At 35.1% G+C, this 12242-nt stretch overlaps 1 protein-coding gene across 2 annotated transcripts in view; it reads left to right on the top strand.

Moving 5' to 3' along the window:
* NDST3 (N-deacetylase and N-sulfotransferase 3) overlaps positions 1-12242 on the top strand; it is a 165727-nt gene that overhangs the window by 67466 nt on the left and 86019 nt on the right. For both annotated transcript variants that reach the window (XM_057547465.1, XM_007172425.2), the window contains exons 3-4: positions 510-597; positions 7661-7815. In XM_057547465.1, coding sequence (XP_057403448.1) covers positions 510-597; positions 7661-7815 — 243 coding nt within the window. The remainder of the gene's footprint in view (positions 1-509; positions 598-7660; positions 7816-12242) is intronic.

The following is a 12242-nucleotide window of genomic DNA, read 5'->3' on the forward strand; positions in this document are numbered from 1 at the left end:
TACTTTACCATGATATCCATTTTTGAAGAATAATCACTATCTTTGGGGAATCTAAGACTTAAAGATTGAAAAGTCTTATATTTTGAAGACCAAAGATATATCTGAAAAACAAGAATCTGTTTCTTTCAATATATGTTCTTGCATAGTTTCACTTAAACAGAATGTCCTTCTTTTGACAACTGGTGAACTACATCCCTGAGGTGTAAAGGGAGATGTGTTTTATGTACTAGATACTACTTCCTTTGATACATGAAGAGTAAACTTTTCATTTAACTTCCTTTTTCTAGCTGACATTTTTTGCTGATTTATTGCAGCTAAAGGATAAGTATAAGTATGTATTTATGTAATCTCAGAAGCTTCTTGCTAGTTGTAAGGTGGTAAAGAAACTACTTTCCATCATTTAATTCTCTCATGTCTAAAGGAGTAGTATTACCTTTTGAATGCTAAAGGAAGATATCTTCTCAAGGCCATGCTCTACCTGATATATTTTTTTAAATTATGTATTTCAGGCCCTGCTTGATACTCAGAATCTTTTGCGTGCACAAATCACAAATTTTACGTTCAACCTGGGATTTTCAGGGAAATTTTACCATACAGGTAAGAAAAAGGAGATTAACTATTCTCATTAAAGCCTCTCTGACCACTCTTTTTAAAATTATGACCCCTCTTCTTCACACCTTCCTGTATTCCCTGTGTCTCTCCCCTACTTTATTTTCTTCATATTATTCAATTTCATTTAACCTGTTATTTTTTCACCTTTACAAAATGTTAATAGTTGGAAAGTTTATTCACCATATTATTATTTAATGGGCTTTTTTTCTATTGAACTATAATTTACATATATAAAACCACATAAGTAATAAGTATAGTGCTCAATGAATTTTCACAAAGTGTACAGAGCTCCATAACCAGCATGCAGATCAAGAAAGAGATACTACCAGAATCTCACACACTCCCTCCCTTGTGCTGCCTTAGTCACTAGCTTCCCTCAAAGAAAACCACTATCCTAACTTCTAATATCATAAATTAGTTTGCCTGGCTTTGAGATGTGTATAAAAGGAATCATATAGTATGGACTCTTCTATATACTGCTTGTTTTGTTCAACATTATTTTGGTTTATGCAGACATCATTGTGTATAGTTGTAATTCTTTCATTGTCATTGTTCTGTAGTATTCCATTTTTTGAATTTACCAGAATTTCTTTATTCCATTCCTCCAATGTGGATGGTTGGGTTGTTTCCAGTCTTTGGCTTTTTTTTTTTTTTGCATAGTTGTGTTAAGAACATTTTTGTACCTGTCCTTCAGAGGACATATGTATTCTTTTCTGTTGGTTATCAACCAGGAGTAGAATTGCTAGTTATGTGGTACATTTATGATCAGCTTTAGTAGAAAATGCCAAACAGATTTTCAGAGTGGTTGTACCAGTTTTTATTTCCAACAGTATGTAAGTTTTCCTGTTGTTCTACATTCTCACCAGTATTTAATATTATTTGTCTTTTTAACTTTAGCCCTTCTGGTGGGCAGTAGAGATATCATATTACGTATGATTTATATGCACATTTCACTAAGTAGTGAAACTGAGCTTCTTTCATATATTTATTGACCATTTGGATATCTTCTGTTTTGAAATACCTCAGTTTTTTTTTTTATTGAGTTGTCTGCTTTTACTTATTGATTTGTAGAAATTCGTTATATACTCTTAATGAGCCCTTTGTCAGTTATCTGTGTTGCAAATACTTTCTCCTAATGTGCGGTTTATCTTTTTTACATTCCTACTGGTATTTTTTGATGAACAAACATTTTAATGTAGTCCAATTTATCTTTTTTTTCCTTTTTTGTGTCTTTTTAAAGACATCTCTGCATGCCACAAGATCATGAAAATATGTTCCTATATGCTTAAAATGTATCTGAGATCCATCTGGAATTGATTTTTGTGTATGTGTGAGATAAGGGTCAAGATACCTTCTTTTTTTCCATGAAGATGTCAAGTTGGTACCAAGTATTGAAAAGACCATCCTTTTCTCACTGTACCATGGTATCATCATTGTCACAAATTAGATGACCATATATATGTGGACTCTGTTTCTGTACTCTCCTGTCCATTGGTTCCATTTGTGTCATCATACTGTCTTATTTACTGTAACTTTATAATTAATTTTAATATCTGCTATTGTAAGTCCTCTAAGTTTGTTCATCTTCTTCAAGATTGCCTTGGCAATTCTTGGCCCTTTGCATTTTTATGTAAATTTTAAAATCAGCTTACCAATATCCACAAAGAAACTCACTAAAATTTTTATTTAAATTACATTAAATCTATTAATTAGTTTGGGGAGAATTGCTATCCTAAATATTGAGTCTTCCTATTCTTGAACACATTTAGGTCCTCTTTAATTACACTTGATACAACTTTATTGTTTTTATATTAATTCCTTGGTGGGGTTTTTTGATGCAATAGTAAATGGTGTCTTTTTTTTAAAGTTTTCCATTTCTCTGTTGATAGTATAATAATAATAATATAATTGATTTTGTGTACTGATCTTATATTTAGCAACCTTGCTACATTCACTTATTAATTTTATAGTTTATAGATTCTTTTGGATCTTCTACCTATTCAATCATATAATTTTTGAATAGTAAAAATTTTATTCCTTCCTTTCTAAGCTTTATGAATTGTTTTTCTTTTCCTTGCCTATTGCACTAGCTTGGATCTCCCATAAACATTAAAGATGGTGATAGTAACACTCATATCTTGTTCCTGACCTCAGGGGAAATCCTTCAGTAGTTTTCTTCCTGTTCTTGAGGGGAATTCTTTCAATGGACAGTTTTATAGAAAGTCTTTATTAGCTTAAGAAAGCTCCCTTCTATTAGTAGATTTCTAAATGTTTTATCATGAATGGATGTTGAATGTACTTTATTTTTAAATTTATCTGTTGTCTTTCTTCCCTCACTAAAATGAACACTCTACGAAGGCTTTACTGCTGTAACACCAGCAAGTAGGACAGTGCCTACTGAAAAAAAAAATGAATTAATGAATAAATGATTGAATGAAAATAAAATTACCTTTATTTTAACTATTAGTATTTATATGGAACAAGGTCAGAGAATAAAATTTGACCATGTTGTGTTATGAAAGAAAATCACTCTAAATATTAAGAATAATTAAAACTTTTTCCCAAACATAATAGAAATATAATAAAGCACTCCTGGCAACTCAATTTTTTGCCCAGTGATGAATGCTAAAGAATGACTGTAGCCAGTGGCTCTCCTTCATTCTTGTTTCTGAAAGATTTGTTCTCTTTCCTTACTTGGGTACTTCCCACAGCTCACAGTAGGTATATCCTCTCTAAGCCAGGGACAGTAGAACACAGGAGGAATCTAAGGAGAAGGCCTGAAAGAGTTTTGTTGTCTGTATAAGACCTGCAAGCTTCCACAAAAACTTAGCTAGGCTTGTCTAAAACCAGTAAAATCAGTTTTCAATGGGAACAGATATAAAACTTAATACTCTGAATCCTTCAAAAATTAAATATTGTAAAGTTTAATTGAATTACACGGCCTTCCTTTCTAAATGAGTAACTCCTTTTTCTATTAAAAATTCTATTTTATTCAGTCTTTAAGGGAAGGAGAAAAACAGCACTGTCATACTAGTAAGACTTCATTTCAGGAGAGGGTTTCATCTTGTTTGATGTACTTTACTTTTTGAAAGATTTGTGCATTTTGTGAGAAATAAAGAGATGAAAGAATAAAAATTATAGTTCTCTTTTAGTGAGCAGCACCATATTCTAGGTACTTAGCTAAGCACTTTTCATGTAACTTTTCATTGAATCCTAGGAGTTAAAGAATGTGTTACCTTGTTTTCTAGATAATAACATAGAAACTTAGAGGGGCCCAAGGTCATATAGCTACTTAAGTGTCAAAAAATACTCTTAACTTAAGGTCAGTCAGAGCCCAAGTCTTATGTATTAGAAAAAAGAAAAATGGGTTTTTATCATTCAATTGGCAATCCTTGATTAAGGAAGCTGAATGGCAAAAGGTTCCTTCCCCTTATCTATAGGTTCTTTAGGTTTATATATTTTCCCAAATCACTGAGAACCAATAGTATTTGTAAATTCTATCACAGAATTAATTAACAATGTGAAGAGCAATGTTATGTGAATTAGTAAATGCTAATCTTATTTCTAAACTCCACATTTGATCAGTGAATGATGGTTAAGGGTCCTGAATTTAGAGTTGTGTAATCTGGGTTAGAATTCAGGTTCTGAATTCAGGTTCTATCCCAGTATTCCCAGTGACTTGTGACAAATTACTTTGCCTCTCCAAATATCAATTTCTTTACCTGTAAAATGGCGTTAGCAGTAGCCCCTAGCGCATAGGGTTGTAGTGAGAATTAAATGAGACTCTACTTGAAAAACACTTAAGACAGTCTCAATCAATGATGGTTTTTAATATAATATCAGAGTAGGAAATACTACAGATAAAATACTGAAGAGACATAAGTTATTTAAATAGATATATAATAAAATAATAATTTGCATTAACTATAAAATGTCAGTGTAGTTTTGTAACAACTTAAGAAATGACACTTAAAATTGAGGAATTTGACTTCTAGTTCTTCTCTCTCCAGTTCTGACAAAAGTGTGTAAAGTGGAGGAATAAAGGAGTGGCAAGAGGCCAGCACAATCCAACCATGAATAACTATGTTTCAGCTGTTTTTTATCATGATGTTTAAAGTGTTAGGCAACAGACACTTGTTCTCAATATAATTAATTCTGATGTAAAACATCCCCAAAGTAGGATTAAAGGAAATCAGATAAGAGAGAGTTATAAAGAAAAAAGGAAAGGCATACAATTATGCCTACTATGATTTTATATGTCTGTCAGAGGGCAGACGTTGTTTGTCTGACTCTTGCATGATTAAAATGTATGGATATTTTAATAGCAGATTTCACCATGATATTCAGGAAAGGACACCAAATACCTGAGCAATCTTTCCAAAGAATTCTGAAATCTGTTGTGCTGTCCTCATAAATAAACTTTGGGTAAAGGCCAACTAGAAAAATGAATAAAGAGGTAAGAAGAAGGATGCAGGGAAAGATAGGAGTTATAGGAGGCGGGGAATAGAGATTAAAAGTAGTAGGAAGGGTGACTTTTCATAAACTAGGAAATCTCAGCTCACTTTTCCCAGGGGAGGTGGAAATCAGAAATGAACTGATTACTGGGAAACCCCAAGAGACATCTGCCTATTTTCAGTATGGGAAAGTAAAACTGCAACAAGTAACTGACTGTAATCTTAACTAATATGGTGTCCTGAGGACATACAAAATGTTAAACAAGAGGAGAGTATGTAAGTAGAGATGTTTAATTGCAGGGAAACCAAATGACATCATCCTTATGTAAAAACAAAACAACAACAACAACAACAAAAACCCAACATGTATTTAAGCATCACCAGTCGCACATAGCTAATGTTTCTTTACCAGGGCCGCCTTATTTATCACCTAAAAGGTAGCAGGACGCAAGACTTTGCCATGACTGGGGTCATCAGATATTCTAAGCCCCTACCTCCATTTTCCTATTCCTTTGCATTCCTCTCTAGATGGCTTCCCAGAGCTGTAAGATAATCACTCAGAAGCCCCAAGAATGCTCGACGTGGGGGACTCGTTTATCAGGCCAGTCAGTTAATATAATGGCTTGATCAGTTCTTACATTCTTAAATACAAAGTCCCCTCTGCCACATAACACTCATGACAGTGCACCCCCCCATGCAGTATTATAGTGAAAAAAAAAAAAAAAAACTCACAGAGACAAGTAGAAGAACAGGAGCAAGAAATACAGGAGGGAAAGACATGGGCATTTTAGATTACCCAGTATGTGCCGGGACTGTGTAGACACTTCCTCCCAAATAGAATAAAATAGGTGTTGCTATCCGTATGTTTTGCCTACATGAATACCAACATTAAAGGGGTTATGTGACTTGCCCACAATCACACAACTCAAATGTGTTGGAAACTACAAATAAACTAGAAACTTCTGACTCCAAAGGCTATACCTGTTCAACTATACTGTGGTAACATGAGTGGATGATGAAGAGGAAAAATAAGGGAAATAAAACAGATTCAAGTTAAAGATGCCCTTTACAGAGAGAGAAAAAGTTCCTTCATATCAGCAGAGTGTTAATGCTTAAGTATATGAAAGTGGAATTGAAGACTTTCCTTGTTGAAAGATTATGTTATTCCACTCAGTCTATATCACTAATTCTGTTCTTCCTGCATACAGTGGAGCAACCATATAGCCTCGTACTACATCTTTATCTTTGGTCTCCTTCACTGCACAGTAAAGCACAGGATCTGATTCTTTTCCTATCGATAGGCTCTGCCTTCCTTCTCTTAGAAAACTAAATGAAAGAAGAGTGGTAACAAGCACCAGGCTCAGTTGGCTGAGCCAGGGAAGCAGTCCATCCTCCATCTTTAGCCCCTAGGGCCCTATTAGAACTACAGTCACATCAGAACTGCTATTGAAAATATGAGAGGAGGTTTCTTCTCCACATAGAAGGGACATCATTTGAAGAAACCACTGTTCTAGGACCTTACTGGATTCAGTGTTGTGGCTGAAATTAAAGCGTGGCTGCATAATTTTGTGATGATTAATATCACTTTATGACATGCCAGGACAGGCACCTTACACTGCTCTCATTTCATGCTTTAGTAAAGAAACTCTGCCTGGGGAAATACAAAAAGAGACTCCTACCCCCTCACATAAGTTAGAGAACTGTGTAATTTCCCACACTCAACTAAACTGCAGGTCGTGGAAAATGGAGGAATTAAAACAAGCTCAAATATGAAAAATCAGAGGAACAACAACAAAGCTGACTCTCAAGGAAATAGAGGTCTCTTGATGAAAGTTTGCTTCCAAGAACGTGAGAGAAAGGGCAAACATGAGGAACACAAGTAGCACCAAGGAGCATGGTGGTACTTGGATTGTTTTACAATGACTTCACCACTTCTCACCTTCTTTCTATCACTGTCTTTGCTTTCTCTTTCCTTCAGTTTTCTCTCATTTTCTCAATAATAATTCCTACATTTCCCTTTTTTCTCCTTTTTACGCCTTAGTTTTCACTAAATATATACTGAGTAACTTCTTCTCAGACTTCAGGAGTAACCCAAGTAAATTATGGAATTATTTTGTTGCAACTGTTGTGTCACAACCCATGTCTAATGATCAACCATTAGAGCTCTACTGCACATTTCCTCACTCGTATTCCCTTGACTACATTCCCGGCTTATCCCCCATTCTCTCCAAACTGCAAATTATATAAATATCCTAAAAGTTAGAAGTTCTAAAGTCCTTTGGAATGGTTGTGTACTTCCATCTTGCAGTGATTTTATATCCATGTCTCATGTTTTAAAACTTTAAAAAGAGTTGTATCACAGTCTCTGGTTGTTCCCCAAGTAACAGATTTTCCTTTGTTACATTTCATGTTCCAAGTCTTATATGTATCTAAGATAGTATAAATGGTACCTTCTAAATATATATATACGATTACATAATTAGATGGATGGACGGTTGGTTGGATGGACAGATAGATATACAGATAAACAGGCAATCAGTATAACTGAAATTAATTGAATAATCTTTCTCCTCTCCCCCCCCCCCCAACCCAAGGAACTGAAGAGGAGGATGAAGGGGACGACCTTCTACTTCGTTCTGCGGATGAGTTCTGGTGGTTTCCACATATGTGGAACCACATGCAGCCCCACCTCTTCCATAATGAGTCATCTTTGGTGGAGCAGATGATTCTTAACAAAAAATTTGCCTTAGTAAGTAACTCACTTTGAACACGACATTGAACTAATGTGTGCTGACTACAGAAATGACCAGCTTTTTATACGGAGAATGTCTTAGAGGTTTTTGGCATATTGGCACTTTTTAAGCAGGCTTTTCTATGTGATCATTAGAACAATTTGGCAGTGCATCCTTTCAGTATGTGACTTTTGACTTTGTATTGGGTGCTCATCACTATGCTTAATGCTTTCAGGGCTCTACTTTAAAAGGAACTTCGCAAGACACTCACAGGACTCAGTTACATGACATTACGGTCAGAGCACATACAATATGGTTCCCATCCAGAAGGAGCTTCCTGCTGCACTGCAGAAGAAAAATATACACATAAAACAAGTCTCCACATAGAAGGCAAACTTATGGTTACCAAAGGGGATGGGGGGAGGGATAAAGTAGGAGTTTGGGATTAGCAGATACAAACTACTATATATAAAATAGATAAACAACAAGGTTTTACTGTATAACACAGGGAACTATATTCAATATCCTGTAATTAACCATAACAGAAAAGAATATGAAAAAGAATATATGTATATATATGTATAATTGAATCACTTTGCTGTACACAGAAACTAACACAACATTGTAAATCAATTATAGTTCAATTTTTTAAAAAAGTCTCCAATAAAATGAGATATTCCAGGACCTAATACCAAACCGTGTAGACATAAAACCTACAGTTCAGAGAAGTAAGTGTCACTGGGAGTGCCCAGGGAAATGTTGTGCAAATAGGAGTTTAGGTACACTCTGAAATAAGAATAAGATTTAAGCGTCAGGGAGAATTTGTAGTTAAATGAGGCTGAGGGAAAACACCAGGTAGGAGACCATATTGTGGGTATGAGGTAATGAAGAGTCGATCCAGAAAGGCAAGAGAATTGGGAAGAAAACTATTTCAAAGACATCACATACATATAATATAGGATGGAACATTCACTTGACTGAGCAAAATACACTGTTTTATACTATAGGGATTCTGATTCTGTACAGGGAAATTTACAGTAAAAGCTCTAATACATACAGTACATTGTAAAATGTGCTTGTGATGAGCGGAGACGGTATACGGTGATTAACAAGCCAATAAGGCTTATGTTTGGGGCGGGGAGGATGTTTTATCCTTGTTTCTATGAATTATTCTAAAGGGCACACAAACATGTGGAGGGAGTCCAGACAAGTAATTATTTACCCAGCATTCTCCCTCCCTGGGCAGGGAGTACTTTGGGGGCAGGAACTATATTCTTTCTATCACAGTTCCTAGCTCATAAAGGTACTCCATGAGTATGTGTAGTATAAATGATCAAGGCAGCAGAAATTACCACTCAAAAAGCCAGTGAAGTGTAATATATCTTTATTTATTACAGCATTTCTCTTATTTGCAAACCCCAAAACGTATATTACAATGTTCATAGATTATGTTGTTAATAAATCTAAAACCATCAAATCATGTTTCTAAGTAAATTCTACTAAATGTAGACTAAACCTAGGGTGCAAAATAATTAAAATACACTACACTGGTTAATTTGGATATGAGCTGGAAAATTCTAAAATATAACCACTCCATTGACAGACAGAAAATGTTTTTCTAGAGATTTGAAGTCCTGACCCCCAAACTAGAAATGACTGATTTGAAGTATAATCTGCTCAATTTTGAGATTTCCTACACATACATGCCTTTCCTAACGTTATAGTTCCTAAACCCTGAAGATATACTATTTCCTTACATACCTGCCCTTAACATATTTATACTCTAAAATGGCATAGAGAGATTGTGGCTGTAACTCTGTGGAAACGAGCACGTGTTACATCTCCCTTGGCTGGCCACCCAGCCATGTTAACTATTAGTTTTTTTGGCTAATCAGAATTTAAGAAAGTACTGATGCCCACTTGCCCACTTATCATGGAATGTATTCTACATAAACTTCTAAAGCCCCAAGATGTTTTAGTTGAAACACATGATACCTTACTCAAATTTGTACAAGAAAAGGTTAGAAGTTATAAAATATATTGCTTTTTCCATGAGAATATAGAAGACCAAATACTTATGGGTAGTATCAGGAGCTTATACTTACCTTTTAACTTCAGTCTACTCCCCAAAATAGACAGCTTCAAGTATACCTTTGCCAGGCATTGATATTTTGTCAAGAAAGCAAGAATAGTGTCCTACATGCTAATATTGTGTGTATATTTTGACAGTATTTGCAAACTCCTGAGACGGAGAGCCAGTATTTTTTCACCGAAAGTATAAACAGGAATAGTAAACAGCATGTAAAAGTGGGTAAACATTGCCACAGTTTGTAATACAGAGCACTAAAAATCCCCTCAATGCAGCAAACATTAATTCTATGATCTTCAGAAGTCTAAAAGACTGCCAATATTAGCAACATTCATCAGCAAGAGAGGATGTGGAGAAGAAAATTACTTTGTAGTTTCTTTTTAAATCTGTGGAGAAAGAGAGGAATTTGTAAAAGAAGAAAATACATGAAGTAAAAGAATGTACCAATAAAAGATAAACTAAGAAGTGAGGAGGAAGATTTTTAGGGTTGTTGTTATTGTTGTTTAGGTAGCCTTCAAAAAAACAGTTTATCAAGGCAGATTTGATGAAAGATATGACATTCACTGTTATATTCTCCTGAAAATAGAACATTTTCTAAAATAATGGTATTCTATTATGACTTGGATGAATGAATCAATGCATGCCAATATTATGGTTATACCTAACAAACGTAAATACTTGGAAGTATATACAATAAGAACTGAGGCACAGTAGTTATACATTTTTTGGAATTCTCAACTACAGAGCATCATGAATTGAAAGAATAATTCAAAATTGAAATTTAGTCATTCTTAACCTCAAGTGCCAAGCAGAGGATATTTCTTAAAAATGTCATTCCTAGCTTCAGGTTGACAACCCAAATAGTACATAACACACATTCAGTAGATAACAGCTGTTGTTTTTATTATCATTATATTCAGTATCATAAAACTGCCATCTTCAGTTTTTACCTAGGTTCCTGAGGTGTTTAGAGTGACAGGTAAAAGGGACAAAAATCCTCAAGTTTAAAAGCTTATTCTGTATTGGAAAGACATTTGGTTCATGTGAATTCTACACATTTTCTAATGCGTGTTAACTCTTTTACTTCCCACTAAGGCATTAGGGTTACAAAGCTGCTTTGCTGCTAAATTTAAAGATGTAATAAGAAAAGTTCAAGTGTTTTATTTTCTTTTTTTATATATTCTGTATTATTTCCTTTAATTCTTACAGCAACCCTGAATTGTAAGTATATTTATTCTCACACTATAGAGAAGAAAACTGAAAAGTCAGAGAAATACAGTGACACACTCATGATGATAAAGCTCACTAGTGGTAGAATTTAAAACCAGAAATCCTGGGGACTTCCCTGGCGGTCCAGTGGTTAAGACTCCGTGCTTCCACTGCAGGGGGCACGGGTTCGATCCCTAGTCAGGGGAATTAAGATCCCACAGGGCACGTGGCGCAGCTGAAACAAACAAACAAAAAACCCAAGAAATCCTGGTTTTCTAAAACTGCATAAATTGTGATCTCCAAGTTTCCTCACTAGCCTCCCAAACCAATTCACACACATAAGTCTAGATTTCTCTTTTGCCTGGTAATCCAAGGGGGTACCTGGTAATTCTGCTAACATAAGAGGAATTGAGCGCTAGAGGTGGAACTAATAGGGCAACTTTTCCCTTAGGTTCCCAAAGGTTCCCTACAGTAGGCAGAGGTTCTACAATGTTGGGAAGGGAGACAAACAACTGAATCTGAGGAACTTTCCACATGACTATCATTTATCATGTATGGATATAGAGTCTACTCTTATTCAAAGAAACTATTTTGGAGGAATTCTGCCTCAACTCTCGTCTCACTAGATCTAGGAACCAGCAGTATTGTGCTGATACTGCATTTCTAAATTGGGTCACGTTCTGCTTTTTTCCACCAGCTTGGAAGCTCTAAATTTAAAGATGAGCATGCGCGTTTCCCAGTGAAGGAACTGAAAGACATACAAAGAAGCAACTGGGTGTTCAAACAAGACTAGAGGCCATGGATAAAATGTAATATTCACATGAGTGATTGAGTTAGAGGACACTTAAATACTTTTCCAGCTCAGAGAATCTGAGACTATGATGTAAGACTCTTTGGTTGGGCCTTCTCTATCACCATCTACAGCCAAACACCTGCTATTTTCATTGAGTTTTAGCAAACACATCTGACCTATTAATCCTTTTGCACAATGTGGACACTTCTGTCTCACAAGGGAATTTAATGTCTGTTTTAATTTACTTTGAAAGCTCTAATTGCTTACTGTGGAAGGTCAAGCAAATCCTTTAAGCAAACTTGCATTTGATGATTACAGCCATCAGGAAATACAGCTTTAGAGGTTGATTAGAA

The sequence above is a fragment of the Balaenoptera acutorostrata genome, chromosome 5, assembly GCF_949987535.1.
Source record: "Balaenoptera acutorostrata chromosome 5, mBalAcu1.1, whole genome shotgun sequence".
Taxonomy (NCBI): domain Eukaryota; kingdom Metazoa; phylum Chordata; class Mammalia; order Artiodactyla; family Balaenopteridae; genus Balaenoptera; species Balaenoptera acutorostrata.